This window comes from Sebastes fasciatus, chromosome 16 (genome assembly GCF_043250625.1).
Source record: "Sebastes fasciatus isolate fSebFas1 chromosome 16, fSebFas1.pri, whole genome shotgun sequence".
In the NCBI taxonomy this organism is placed as follows: Eukaryota; Metazoa; Chordata; class Actinopteri; order Perciformes; family Sebastidae; genus Sebastes; species Sebastes fasciatus.
The window spans coordinates 13,194,319-13,209,742 of record NC_133810.1 but is presented as its reverse complement, the minus strand read 5'-3'; the positions used below and the strand labels follow the sequence as shown (position 1 = coordinate 13,209,742).

Here is a 15,424-nt window from a genome sequence, read left to right as displayed (position 1 = left end):
ATTTATGTTTATTTCTGACTGCAAAGGATTCTTGTGTGTTTTTCTCGGTAGCATGAGAGAGCAGATTTTCCAGCCCATCAGTTCGTGATCCAGTGTGAAAGAAAATGTCTTTACTTATTAGCAGGCCAGTTCTGAATACACGGGATGCATCCTCTGTATTAGTGTTACATAAAGGGATTAATTTTACGTCAGATTAGTAGAGAAATAAGGCTGGGATCTTCAGCAGATGGATAGTACGGCCTTTGTAATGACAGAGAGGAGGTTGGTTAACTGTAAGTTTCCCTCTAACCGTAGTCAAGTCATTAGACGGTTTACATTTGCTCATTTCCTACTCATTTTAAACCCAGTGGAACCAGTTAAACCTAGTTTCCAAAGAACACACGATTCAAATGATTTGATTTGATCATGACAATGTGATTCTGAAGGTCGTGGGCATAAAATAAGTCATCACATGTTATCTTTTTTTGTACAGAGGTTTGATGATTTCAATCATTAGCTTACTAACTGACCACCAGACGCTGCATGATTATATTAAAAATGTGTTGGGCCAAAACAAAATCTAAAAGGAATAATTTGGCATTTTCGAAAATACCCTTATTCACTTTCTTGTTGAGCTTAAAGGGCCAGTGTGTAGCATTTAGGGGGATCTATTAGCAGAAATGGAATATTCAATATTATGTTTTCATTAGCGTATAATCACCTGAAACTAAGAATTGTTGTGTTTTCGTTAGCTTAGAATGAGCCCTTCATATCTACATAGGGAGCGGGTCCTCTTCACAGAGTCCACCATGTTGCTCCGCCATGTTTCTACAGTAGCCCAGAACGGACAAACCAAACACTGGCTATAGAGAGAGCCTTTCACGTTTTTATGTTACCTGAAGGCCACCGTAGTTCTCCGAAATGCTTGGAAAGGGAGAAGTGAGCGGAGGGGTTTTTCAGTTGGTTGCAATCTGCAACCACACCACTAGATGCCACTAAATCCTACACACTTCTCCTTTAAGATGAGTAGATCAATAACACTCTAATATCTGTCCGTTAAATATTACAGCCAGCAGCCAGTTAGCTTAGCTTAGCATAGGGTTGTAATGGTATGAGACAGCTAGCTTGAAAGAAGAAGAGAAGCATATGTACAAAAAGTGTACATATTGATAATATACTGTATATGGGTTACATCATAGAGTGTAACAGAAATTGTGCACTTTTCATGTGCAAATGTAACTACTTTAAATACCTTTTAATACCTCAAAGAGAAAAAATAATACTGTACATGTACAATTTCAGTGGCAAAAAAAAGATGAAACAAACTTTTTTCCATAGTTGTGAAATATAAATCGTAAAAGAAAAAGTCTGACACAAAACTTAAGACTTTCTTAAGGATCTAATTTCATCAGAGCTCAATCTTTTGCTCTCCAGATATCCTGTTGGCCTGCAGTGTGAACACAGCCCATGAATATTGGTACAAAGCTCTCTACCTGTTTTCCATTATTTCTTCATTAATCACTATGGCCTGAAGCAATTTCTTTTACAAACAGTTCCCTGAGCCAAACTTATCTCTGTGGCTGTAGCCTCACAGCTGTTCACTTCCTGGTTGTCTGTGATTGGTCAGGAGTCACCATTTCATACATGACGAGCAGTTGAAAGGATCCTTGGTGGTGTTGGTGTATCCAGACAGGACGATGGAGCTGGGGTCTCGCTCTGCCACCGGGCACTCCTCGTTGTTCAGGATGTGCTCCACCAAGCAGCGCGCCGCCTCCTCGATGTTGGCATTTTCCTGACGGGAGGGGAATAAAAGAAGAGTGAAGAAATCATGTTGCCACACCGCACACAGCCACAGTGGCATGGCTCTATGCGCGGCAATGTCGGTCCTTGGATTAAGATTAGAACAGAGCAACGGAATGAATGTTATATTCTATATAAACTTTTTACCAGAAAGAATATATTTGGATGTAACCCCTTTTGTAATCACCAACATTTGGATTAGTAACTGTAATTTAATTTAATTTTTTCTCAGTATCTGTAACTGATTACAACTACAAGTAGAGAAACTGACTCAGCAATGTCAGTTTCACAACAATATCTATAGCTTACATTAGCTACCATAGCGCTGAGGCTGTAGCACCAAACCCCTTCAATGTGTAAGGGTGTGATTTATTTAGGATTGTGTTATTTCTTCTTCCATTAGTGGCCACATCTGTCCACAGATGTCTAACGCAGCCCTTCTCACTGTCAGAATGAAAAATACAGCATATGAAAAAAGTCTGATTATGACTTAATTGACTATCTCCCTTTTCATTCTGACATCGCACACTAAACTAATGAGGAGCCAGGATGTCACCAAATGATAGAAACACTTTTGTTTCTGTCCTGTCTGCTGAGCCTCTGTGTTCACTAACTACGCTACCGTCTCTGACTCGCACCCTGGTGTGTAACTCATTAGAAAGGGAGGAAAAAACAGAAGGTTAATTCACACCAGACTGCTGACATTCCTCTATTTGTCTCTTGAGAGCACAGTAAATAACGTTTTCTGACTTTTAGTGTTTGCACTGAAACGCCCTACAGTAATTTTCAGAATCATTTGTTTTTATAGTTGGTTTCTGTTGCAATAATATTGCTTTTTTTAGCTAGTTAAATATGTAGTTAACCTGACTGTGTAAATGATGTATAACACAGTGATTTAACCACAAATTAAGTCTTTGCCTCAAGTGAAGCAACTCTTTCCATTTGGGGGGTTAATCAAAAAAGCCCTCTAACATTTTACATTTACATAGAAATCACTAGTATATTAAGTGATTTAAGTGATCCATATTAAGTGGAAAATATTATTACCACCTCAATCAAACTCTAAATGTCTTTTCAACTGATTTGACTTGTTCAAAAAGCTGCATAAGTCACGTATCCGGTGTCTCCCCTCTCGTACCTTTGCAGAGGTCTCGAACCAGCCGACGAAGCCGTTCTCCCTGCAGAAGGACTCGAGTCTGGGCTGCTGGGAAGCCAGCTGGTCGGCCTTATTGGCCAAGAGTACAGCTGGAACTGGCCTCCCATGGTTCAGGGTCACCTTCGGAGAGAAGAAAGACAGGTTAGATGATGGTTGTACTACAGCTATAGAAATTTAACTGTAGGAGCATTTGTTGTAAAAAATACCCTTGTCTTATCTATCTTTTGCAGTGTTGGGCAAGTGTAATAAGTTACTTTTTACTTATTACTCCTTTAAAAAGTAATAATATTACTTTACTTATTACTTGGTATCAAAAGTAATTAGTTAGGTTATATTACTTTTACTCTTTTCCAACCATTAGATCAGTGATGTGACTGGCTGAGAGAGTGTTTAATAATCAGCACACCCGCTGATCTATATTCACCTTCATCCTATTGAAAGAGGCTGGGCCACGGTTTTGAGCTCTGGGTTATTATGACACATGCGCAGTGTAGCTGGAGCTACAGGCGTGCGTTGCTAGTGGCTACATTTTGCAGAGTGCAGATCAGTTTTTGCTGCGCATGTGTTGCACCCCAAAAGATATGACGCGTTGATGACACGTGACATCTCCTCTTTTCACCCTCCTTGCCTTCACCCAGCCGTTTTGCACGTTGCACTGCTGCACATACATGAATCCAAACCGAGGATGCGCATGGAGACGCCCGCACAGTCCGTGCACCTAAAAGACCCATTTTATTATTCAAATTTCAGCTGAGGGTGGCAAAAAATTTAAATGGGCTTGTCTCTTCCTCTCCCTCAGGGCACGGTCACACATGCGCCTGAGGCGATATTCGCATGAAAGTTCACCAGAGTTCAACTGGCAGTAATGTTACAGTCATGCATTACTGAGTAACGTGTTACTGCCCAACACAGTCGATAAATTGTTATTATGAACATATTGGTTATAGCCACTTTAAAGGCAGAAACTAGCAAGAGTACACTAGACTTTTAAAATGATCCAGCTGAAAAACCCAGCCCAGTGTTGCCAACTTTTTTTCCAATTACAGTAGCTTGCAGCACTAGCTCCAAAAGTCCCTAAATCTAGAGAGATAGTCGTCAAGTCAACAACACTGACAGTCAGTCCGTTCAGGCCTCCCTCCAAAGCCACTCCCCCAAAATTATCATTACGAACATAAACATATCACAATGAACGTTAACAACAAATAAAGCTATTGTTAATACTCACAGCTGTCAAGCTAGCAGCTTGTGGAAGGCTCTGGTGATGCGCAATGAGTGCACGGGCAGAGTGTGCGCAGGTAGACAGGCAGGTAGGCCGTCCAATCATTACATTCAGGCCGAATGAAATGATTGGACGGCCTCATTACAGTCCTGCGACAGCCCTGGATACCAGATTTAATTTTTTTTGTCCGAACATTTGATTTATTGATTGCTGTCGGGATGTAAGGAAAATGTTCCTCTAATATAACAAAAAATTTACCAACTTCAAGGTGTCAGTGTGCTTCAACAGAAGGGCTTCTCGGATGGTAAAATAGCGTCTGAAACCCTCTCCTCTCACAAACACTTTTCCGACTTTGGAACTCACAATTACATTCTGAAGGTTTTTTTTCCACACAATTACTTCTGTCACTTTTTGAATATACAAGCGCAACACCATGCCTTCCAGGACAGATTGTGCTAAAGTGTAGACCATTTTCCCCATTTGAGTAATTATCGCCCCTCTGTATGACAGCACAGCAGGATTTTCTCCCCGTCTTCAGAGTAACACAAGTAAACACTTTTGCCTTTTTACATGTTTGGATGACACGTAGCACACAAACTAGTTATTTTTGAGCATATTGATACCAGACCAGACTCCATTCACAAAAACAGTGAACAGAGAACACAAGAGTTGCTGTTCCACCGCTGCATCAATCGGTTAGTTTGTCTGTGGTATTGTGTGACTTTCAGATGTGAACTAACGTGACGTCCACACAGCAGTACTGTACATTGCTAAGCATCCATGCCAGTACTCCATGCCGACCGCATCTCAGTTACTGTATGTAATGTTAATACACTGACTATAAGGATGTATATATTCTGTACATGTAGCAGCGTCATCACGCAGAAACCTACGTCAGGTCACGTGGGCAAAAGTTTTTAGAAGTGCTTGGGAAAATAGCATTTTGATGCTCAAACATACATACTTTGACCAAAATTTGACATAAGGAACACCACTGTGAAGCTACAAAATGATATAAAAACCTTTTTTTTAAAAATAATAATAATGTACCCATCCTTTAAGCAGTTCCAACATAGTATATTTTACCTCTGCTGTGTGCAGACTAATGATGTCACCTTACATGAACTTTGGGCATTGCAGCTGCTATTTTTCAAACTACTTTTACAGAAGAGCTGTCAACACACACATGTGCCTCTGACAGCTGTTAAATCCTTCCTCAGCATAATCACATCACTTTGAATTTGTTCCTACAGTATGTGAAAGTAGTAAACATTGAAACACTGCAGTGAAAATGAAGGATATTTAGACTGAAATGTGGATGATGTCTATAGGCTACAGGTGAGAAAGAAAGAGGCCTCCGTTTGTGCTGACCTTGGAGTCCAGGTCATCCTTCCACTTCAGCACGGCGTCGAACGTGGAGGCCCTCGTCACGTCGAACACCACCATCGCTCCCACCGCCTCCCGGTAATAGACACGAGTCATGTTCCCATACCGCTCCTGTCCTGGGACGCATGGGACAGCCAATCAGACACGCACACATATTTATGTAAAGACACCTTTCAAGTCCGTGAAATGAAATCAGCTCACGGCACGGTTTCTTAGTGGCAAATATAGCCAGTTTCTGTGTGTTTATTCTACAGTAGCCGCCATCATGTGACTTGTATTATCAGCATGGGATCACTTGCGTCACAGCCAAGCACAAGATCTACATTCCTCAACCAGGCTTCAAATGACAGGGAGGGACCCAGGCATCCAGCCGACAGACACACACTATCACTCTCATCACTCACTGGAAAAATCTCCATCTTATCAACTTATGTTTGTATATCACTGAGTCATAAAAGTAAAAAAAAAGGTGTCTTTTTTGTATTCTAATGCAGCAGTCCGTCTTCTTCTTCTTTATATTGTTTCAAGACACACTTGAAAGGAGTTGATTGTATTGGGAAGCAGTGACTATAATCTGACAACACTGACAGAAAACAAGACTTTCAGGGCCCAGGAATAGCTTGATAAGTTGGAGATGTTTTGCAGTAATGTTCACATGCTCTTACTTTCCTAAAACTGCCCTCAGATTGATGTCAAAAGCTTATTTCTAGAAATAGCTTTACAGATTTTCACAGCTGCTGAAGGTGAAACAAAAGCTTTTTGTTTCCAAAGATCCTAAAACTACGACGGAGTATTAGGGCCACGTTGAGGGAAAAAAAGTCGTCATTTAATGACAATAATGTCATAATAATTCAAGAAAAAAAAGTTTTAAAATTATGAGAATAAAGTCAGAACTTTATGAGAGAAAAAAAAGTAATTTCCTCCTCCACAAAAGAGGCAATTTCTCCATCAGGTCCGTGTGGATCTTACTTCAGAATAAACGCAGTTTCTTGCACAATATTTTCAAGGTCCTGATACTGATGATAATGTGGTGCTGATGTACCAAAAGATTAAGTATTTCCTTATTTGTGAAACCTATACTAAGGTATAACTTCACAAGATGCTCCACGTTCCTCATTTTCACACAGGCTGCTCTATTTCCCCTCTAAAATAACACGTAAAACACGTAAAATTACTACTTTATAATATTATGACTTTATTCTCATAAAATTCCGACTTTATTCTCATAATACGATTTTCTTTCTCGTAAATTTATGACTTTATTCTCATATTACGATTTTCTTTCTCGTAAACGTATGACTTTATTCTCATAATATTGCGATTTTTTTCACGTAAACCTATGACTTTATTCTGATAATACGATTTTTTTTCTTGTAAACCTATGACTTTATTTTCATAATATTAAGATATTTTTCTCGTAAACCTACGACTTTATTCTCATATTACGATTTTTTTTCTCGGAAACCTATGACTTTATTCTCATAATATTAAGATATTTTTCTCGTAAACCTATGACTTTATTCTCATAATATTACGATTTTTTTTCTCGGAAACCTATGACTTATTTCTCATAATACTAGACTTTTTTTTCTTGTAAACTTATGACTTTATTCTCATATTACGATTTTCTTTCTCATAAACCTATGACTTTATTCTCATATCTCACATTTTTCCTCAATGTGGCCCTAATAGGCTACTCCGTCCTATAAAACACATTTCTTTCCTCCAGGAAATAAATCCTGCAGAGCTTTTATAACTCTCACCTGTGATGCAACAATAAACCCTGTTAAAGTTTGACAGACCTGCTATGTCCCACAGCTGCAGCCGGATCACAGTGTCATTGTCCCACTGCAGCACCTTCAGGGCGAAGTCCACCCCGATGGTGGCTCGGTAGTGCTGGGAGAAGATCTGGTGCACGTAACGCTTGATGATGGACGTTTTCCCAACTCCCAGGTCTCCGATGACCAGGACTTTAAACAGAAGCTCCTGCTGCATGGCTGCAGAAGTATAGTAACTTTATGAAGGATGCTGCTGCACAGGTGAAGCAATTAAACTGTCAACTATAGTGAAGTCATGTAAAGTAGAAAAATAGATTCTTATTGGACTAGTAGGACATTTCTGGACTGCAGTCCTCCCGTTTACTCACACATGAGCGTTTAATTCACGGTCTACTGTCAGCTCCTGAACACAACTCCAACACAGCTAGTTATTAACATGGTGGTGCGTTCAAGCTCTCCTCGTAAACTTTGGAATTTGTCACGCACTTCGTAATTTTTTTTTTAACAATATCTTTATTGTTTTTTTTGTAATACAAACATCAGCATTATTATGCAATATATTCAATACAGGATTTACTTTAACAAACACAACATACCCCACACACCCAACCGGTCTCTCTTAACTTCTCCCTTTCTCACAGGGCCAAAATCAATATCATTAAATGATTTCCATATTTCCTCATAAACACACAGTTTGTTTTACAAGGTATTTGTTATTCTCTCCATTGACATACATTGTGCCATATTTTTTATCCAAGCGTCCATTGTAGGTGCATCGGATTTCTGCTCACTTCGTAATTACATTTTTTATTTTTTGTTCCTACAGCCTTTGAAGGCAGCACTACGACCCTGAGGATTGTTGCTGCGCCGCTCTGCGTACAGTTACGGTACTGGTGCTGATGAGAGCAAGGAGGAGGATGTGTGATGCTGCTGCTGCTGTTGTGTCCTGCTGCCATTTCATCCGCGGATCCTCACCGAAATAATCAACCTCTAAATGAAGCTCAGAGGGATCATCTCCCGGTGTGAAACACCCTCAACAGGCGGCTCTCATCTCTGAAAAGCGGTTGCACATGTTGATGGAGGACAAGAGGCCTGGTCAATAGGATGCGTGGGTTATTTCTGTAACACAACCACTGCTACTCTGGAGGATCATTTTTAGAAGACCTAATCATCAATATGGGGTTTGCTTTTTACAGATACTGAGCTCTTATCTTCGAGGTAGGTCATTATTTATTATTAGATTGTTGTCCTGAATGTTATTCTGAAGTAAATAATACCCTATAATAATAATGGCTTTAAGCTAAGTGGGTTGGGCCTCATGATTCAAACTCATCATTTTATCTAAACTTTGCAGGATATGTTATTATGAAGCACATTTCTATTATCAACTTCTGTTTAGCAGTTATCTCTTCATTAAGCTTATATATATTTGGCTATAGCTTCAAGGCCTCATTGTGTGTTATTGCTGTATAACAACCAGCCTACTATCCACATGGGGGCTGACTACACCAATGTTTATTGAGTTGAAGAGGAGTGGCCTCCCCCTCCCTCCCTCCCTCCCTCCTCCTTTTCCCTCAAATTAGATCACCCAACTGTAAATCACATGGACACTGCTGAGATGATTTGAGCCTATTACTCTTCCCTCATGGTGGCGGCTGTAATCCAAGAATAATCCATGTGGTTTAAATGTGCATTTTGTTTTTAATCTGAATCCATTTAAACACCGCCTCTGTTTCTAAAGAGGAAGGTGTTATACTCTGTTGTTGTTTTCACTGTTTAAAGGGGCTCTATGTAAAAAAATCGGAAATTGCTTGTCAACAGTGACGCCTGTGGCCGTGAAGTCAACGACAGTCACGTAATTCTTCTTGCAAAAAATGTCATATATGATCATAAACTCAGTGTCCTTGGGTTTTATAATATGGATGACACTCACTGATGACTGAATGCTTTCATTTCCTCACAGATTTTATTGTGGTCAGATATGGAGACGATATGGCTTTATCAGTTTCGTCTGATCGTCATCGGAGACTCCACGGTCGGCAAGTCGTGTCTGATCCGGAGGTTCACGGAGGGCCGCTTCGCCCAGGTGTCTGACCCGACGGTGGGAGTGGACTTCTTCTCCCGCCTGGTGGAGATCGAGCCGGGCAAAAGAATCAAACTACAGATCTGGGACACTGCGGGACAGGAGAGGTTCAGGTAAAGACACAACTCTTTCTTTTCACCCTCCTCGATCCTTCTCTTCATCCATCCACAAAACGGAATCATGACCTACAAACATAAATCTGCTGCTTTTCCATGTGCTTTCTTTTTAGGAATCCACACCAACATTACATAAACACATCTTGCCCTCCATCCTTGTCCCAATCCTGCTGGATGTCTCCTCAGATGGGCATTAAAGATTAATCTAGACATAAAATAGGCACTGTAGTTTATTTTGAGTCAAGAGCACTTTCCTCCTGCTGTAAATACTCACTATAGAGCCCCAAATCTGCAGCATAAAATAGTCCCCAACAAATTCACTATGTACTACTGTTTGAAGAGCGTTTTCCAAAAACTACAGTGCCCAGCTGATTTAGGAAATTATTTCGCTTTTTTTAAATACAGAAGTATATATTCTAGGGCTTTCTACTGAAGACATATTTTTAAAAACAAATACACAAATATATATATACTGTAATTTCTTAAAACAGCTGTGCACTGTGGTTTTTGTGCAAACATTACTCAAACAGGAGTAAATAGTGCATCTGTTGGGGACTCTCTTCTTTTATTTTCAGCACAACCAATAAAGTTAGTTTCACCATCCATCCATCTATCTCTCCAGGTCCATCACCAGAGCTTACTACCGTAACTCAGTGGGCGGGCTCTTGCTCTTCGACATCACAAACCGCCGTTCCTTCCAGAACGTCCACAACTGGCTGGAGGAGGCCCAGAGCCACGTCCAGCCGCACAACATCGTCTTCCTGCTGGTCGGCCACAAGTGCGACCTGGAGGCCCAGCGTCAGGTGACCCAGCAGGAGGCGGAGAAGCTGGCGGGGGCCTTCGGGATGCGCTACGTGGAGTCGTCGGCGCGAGAATCCATCAACGTGGAGAAGGTGTGGATGAGGTTTTACTTACTAAGATTCCTTTATTGTCACATCTCAATATTATTTTGTTTTGGCTCCTTGACATAGCAGGATAATAGCAATAACAATAAGAGACATTAAAAGGTAACAATACAGTGAAATAAAATACAATATAATAAAACAATAATATAAATAATGTGTGTTTATATGCCTTATATTTACATGTTGTGTGTTTGCACAGTTACGTCTGTGTGTGTGTGAGTCTCAGACAGACAGGCAACAGGGTTTTAGTGTCCTTTGTTTATGAGCCTGGTTGCCTGATGGAAGACGCTGTCCCGGAGCCTGCTGGTCCGGGCCTCAAGGTCGCTGTACCATTTGCCAGACGGCAGCAGCCGAAACAGTCCATGGTTGGTCATCTCTGATGATCCTACGGGCCTTACTGACACACCGACCCTTGTGAATGTCCTTTATGGAGGGAAGCTCACATCCGCTGATGCGGTTGGCTGCGTAGGATCTTGGGCCCCACGCCCAAGATCTCTGATTCCCTTATTTACCTTCATCACCAAACTTGTTGCCTTCAAAGCCTTTAAACCACATCTTCCTCAGATGAGTTTAGTTCATGATCCTTCAGAATCTGTTTTTTTAATTTTGCTTCTTTTTCTTAAAGGCGTTTGTGGATCTGACAAGGGAAATCTTTGAGCTGGTACGGAGCGGGGACATCAAGATCCAGGACGGCTGGGAGGGCGTCAAGAGCGGATTGGTCCCCAGCACCGTCCATTCCTCCGAGGAGGTCACCAAGGGCAGCCGGCAATGCTTCTGTTGATTTACCTGGCTGCAGCATGTTGGGGGTGACAGGTAGTAGTAGTACTTCAGTGGACTCCCATCTGTAGGAGATTGTTCTCTCTCTCGCTCCTTGACTGAACAGTTTTTCGGGGACTTGTAATATTTTCCCCGCTCACACTTTCCTTCTATATATATATATATAAGACTTTGTTTTATCTTTCGGGTGCCTGTTTATGGCTCTTCATTGATGTTCCTAACAGGCGTAGAAGCACAAGAAGCATCCTAACTCTGTGTGCATGTGTGTGTGTGACTGTAATAATCTCAACACCTTCAGCTTTACTGCACTTTTGGCCTTTCCTGATGTGTACAGTTATACTCCAGTGAGCCAGTTGTTGGCGCACATCTCTTAAAAGACTGATACTGTCAGTGTGTTTATATCTCTCTCATGTTAATTTCAATCTTAATCAGTGATGCCGAGACTGAGCCATGCCTCTTCCATTTCATGCATAATATATTGTAACCGTGTACGGACTGTATAATCGGTGAGTGACGAGACAGAAAGAGATCCTCACTGATTGTACTGCACTACCAATCCAAGTGGCTTAATACATAAAAGAGAGCGGAGGATATTGAAAGTGAACTCAAATTGAACCAAAGTTTGAGACTCAGCCGGACTCTTTGTCATGTTTGTTTGTCTGACTGCGACCTGCTAATGACGGCTGGAGAAACTGTGAAAATGTCCAATGGTACATTTGATGTTTGCTGAAAGGAAAAAGCTACTGTAGCTGCTCACTGATAGCCATTATGACTTGACCATAGCAAGGATTTTTATCAACATGGTAAGTACCCAAGTTCATGTTTACTACTCTGTGTTTGTTTACTGGTGAGAACGGTTGAGACATAACCTTAAAGGTACAGTGTGTAGCTTTTAGGGGGATCTATTGGCAGTTTTCTTTAGTGTATAATGCAATTGGCGGCTCGAATCCAGCCCTTTAACAACCTCAATCCGGCCCTTTGATGATTTATAAATATAAAAAAAATGTTTAAAAAAAATAAATAGTAATAATTTCTTCCAATAAGCGAGTTTATTACCGTCGGTCAACGTTACCTCTCACATTATTGACTGTTAAAATCAATATCATTGTGTTTTTATTTAAATTACCTGCTAATATTCTCAGTTTATGGGTGTTTTATTATTAAAACCCATATTTTAACCCAGGCTGTTTAAGCAGAGGGAGTTTAGGAGACTTCAATTGAATTTCAAAAAGATGTTAAATGCAACATTGTGTTTATTAAAACAACAACCTACTAAGATTAAAAAGGTGTAATGTTTTCCCATTTAAATTCCTAGCTTTGCAGATCAGACGTTTCAAATCTGTCCCTTCTAAAAAAAAAAAGTAATTGAATAGGCCTGGCGTATAATCACCTGAAAATAAGACTTGTTGTGTTTCCGTTACCTTAAAATGAGCTGTTTATATCTACATACGGAGAGGGTCCTCTTCACGGAGCCGGCCGCCATGTAGCCCAGAACGGACAAACCAAACACCGGCTCTAGATAGGCCACGGTCGGCCACCGTAGTACTCCTATATACGCCCTCGGCACACGGGAGGCGTTTCAGTTGGTTGCAATCTGCAACCTCACCACTAGATGCCGACAAATCTTACACACTGCACCTTTAAAGCCTTTTGTACGGAACCCCGAGGTGTTCAATGTTAAATAAATTAACAAATTCATGTGGATAAATTATGTAAAATATATAAATGAAACTAACAATTTGTGAAATAACTGAAGAAATGATTAAAACTGAACTCGTTATTACGACATGTTTATTTCCTCATTCTTATTAGAGTTCATTTTTTGAAATTATAAAATAAAATGTGACATTAAAAACCAAAATATCCTAAAATAAAAATATACTTTTGCCAATAAACAATTTCTGAAATTATTCCAAAAATGATTGATTTATACATTTTTACAATTTATTCATGTAATTCTTTATGTCATAATCACTTGTTATATTGAACACTTTGGGTCTCCACACTCCACACTGATTTTATGACTTTGTTTGAATATTAAACCAACATTAAATATTACATGACACCTTTAGGTCATAAATATCCTTTCACACTTATGCCTACAATCTGTTTATAGATTCAATTATATCCATATTTAATCAATGCATGCCTCCATTTAAACTCAAATTTTCCAAAGAAAGAAAATATCTTTTATTTTTGATATAGTGTAAATAAATAGCCATTTCATTCAGGACCTGGAATCTCATCAGAAAGAGCAGAATGAATGAAGATGAAACACTGAAACAACAAATTCGGATTATTTGAACCCCACAATTGCTCAGACTTCAGGTCAGATTTGTGGCATTAATATTCACTTATTCTAACAGTTTAGAAATAACCATGCGTGAGTTAGTTTATTTTAACCGTACAGTGGAAGTGTCTCTTTCGAGTGCCTTTTGGAGGAAAAGAAGCCTAATTAGCACACGCAGTCAACTTCCTGCTCATAGATAAAACTGTGTTTATCCTGTGAATATTAAACGGTATCACATTACACAACCTGTAAATAATTTATTTGAAAACAAACCCCTGACAAAGTTGACTCTTTCGATGTTGTTGTGACTCTGGGGTTATTATAGCACAAGTGTCATCAATAATAAATGCCTGGAGACATTAATAAAGATTCGCCTTGTGCAAAAATTGAAGGTACGCTGCTCTTTCTACCATAAACTGACATATCGTTGTGTAACTAACAGGCAGTAATAGGCCACAGCCACAATGTTAACAGTGTAATGCTGTGTACGACCACTAGATGGCAGCCTTAGTGTGTGAATGGAGGGCTATTTCAACACGTTTTGTGGTTTTAGCTGTTCAAATTGTGGCCTATTTCTACTGAAAAACGTTAAAAACAATTTGCAAATAAAAAAAAATAATAGAGAAATGTTCTAAATACATATTGTATAGAAATACTTGTACAAATTTACAGTTTTTTCTCCGTTGCTTTGGTATAATTGTTGAGTGAAAATGCATAAATTGCATTTCTTGTTGCTGGCCTCAGTGATGTTTTGACTTTGCCTAGGTGACTTATGTGAATTACAATGCTTTTCTAATGCTTTGTATGCATGTAATTATCATTTCTCAGTCACTTTTACAGTTTTTCGTAGGTACCAAAGTTACTGAATATGGACCAGACAGACGTTAGAGAGGGACAACAGGCCTCTCACGCAGCAGGGAAGGCATGGAAAGTAGACTGTATGGCCATTTTGTCAGAGGGGTGTGTGTGTCTGTGTGTTTTACGGTTAAGGCAAATAACACACAAAAAGTGGTGTGACCGGATTGTTTGGATTTCTAAATGGCTCCTTATTTACATGACTTTGTTGTATGAGACATTTTTCTGTACTTTATTTATTGACAATTTGGTTTTACTTTACTGTTAAATACCTAGTGTGAATAGGGACAAGAAAGGTTTTTCAAGATTCCTTTATTTGTCATTTTTATGCCCCACATAAAAACGAAATTGTGTTTCTTACATCCACCACTCAGTAATTCAGTGCAAAAACAATTGGTGAAAACTATAACGTAATTACCTAATAATTAAGGGCACTAATAAATAAGCTAAAAGTACGCTAAAATAGAATAGAATAAATAGTTACAATTTAAAAATTTTAAATATCTTTTAAAGGAACAGTCTCTTAAGTGCAGTTCACGTTCTCTGATTGAGCAGTCTGATTGCTGTGGGAAAGAAGCTGTTGAGCAGCCGAGTAGTCCTTGATCTGATACTTCTGTATCTTCTCCCGGACTGCAGGAGTGCGAACATGCCGTGTGAGGGATGAGTGGAGTCCTTTATGATGCCGTTTGCTCTGCAGACACGGCAGCGAGGCACCAATGATTTTTTCAGCAGATCTCACTATCCTGTTGAGTTTGTGTCTCTCCTCTGCTGTGCAAACTTTATTATGTGGTTGGTGATGAAACTAGCAGAACTGTCTGCCGTCTCTCCGTCAAAAAGTCCAAGATCCATCTGAGCATGCAGGGATCCACACCCAAGGTGAACACGGACAGAGAGTAACCACTCAATTACAATTGTTATCAGGCCATTTAAAGAGGCGTTAACGGTCGCTATAAGCACCATACATGTGGGTCAATAGGGGCCTACTACACCTACTACGTTGTAAAAGTAAAAGCAAATCATAAAAGCAACCCGTTGTAAAACTGAATTAAACGTTTTGAACACAATCAAAATTGGCTTCTT

The 15,424-nt window shown here is 39.8% G+C and overlaps 3 protein-coding genes across 3 annotated transcripts in view; 2 read left to right on the top strand and 1 right to left on the bottom strand.

The window, feature by feature from the left end:
• LOC141753363 (four and a half LIM domains protein 1-like) overlaps positions 1-15,424 on the top strand; it is a 138,941-nt gene that overhangs the window by 42,291 nt on the left and 81,226 nt on the right. The window lies entirely within an intron of this gene.
• rab38c (RAB38c, member of RAS oncogene family) lies at positions 1,353-7,777 on the bottom strand. Its single transcript, XM_074611957.1, has 5 exons — positions 7,687-7,777; positions 7,343-7,537; positions 5,526-5,656; positions 2,918-3,055; positions 1,353-1,771 (listed from the first exon to the last, which is right to left on the bottom strand). The coding sequence occupies exons 1-5, from the start codon at positions 7,688-7,690 to the stop codon at positions 1,610-1,612; spliced, it is 630 nt and encodes a 209-aa protein (XP_074468058.1). The 5' UTR covers positions 7,691-7,777; the 3' UTR covers positions 1,353-1,609.
• LOC141753368 (ras-related protein Rab-39B-like) lies at positions 7,438-13,880 on the top strand. Its single transcript, XM_074611953.1, has 5 exons — positions 7,438-7,579; positions 8,145-8,536; positions 9,282-9,514; positions 10,140-10,410; positions 11,048-13,880. The coding sequence occupies exons 3-5, from the start codon at positions 9,300-9,302 to the stop codon at positions 11,201-11,203; spliced, it is 642 nt and encodes a 213-aa protein (XP_074468054.1). The 5' UTR covers positions 7,438-7,579; positions 8,145-8,536; positions 9,282-9,299; the 3' UTR covers positions 11,204-13,880.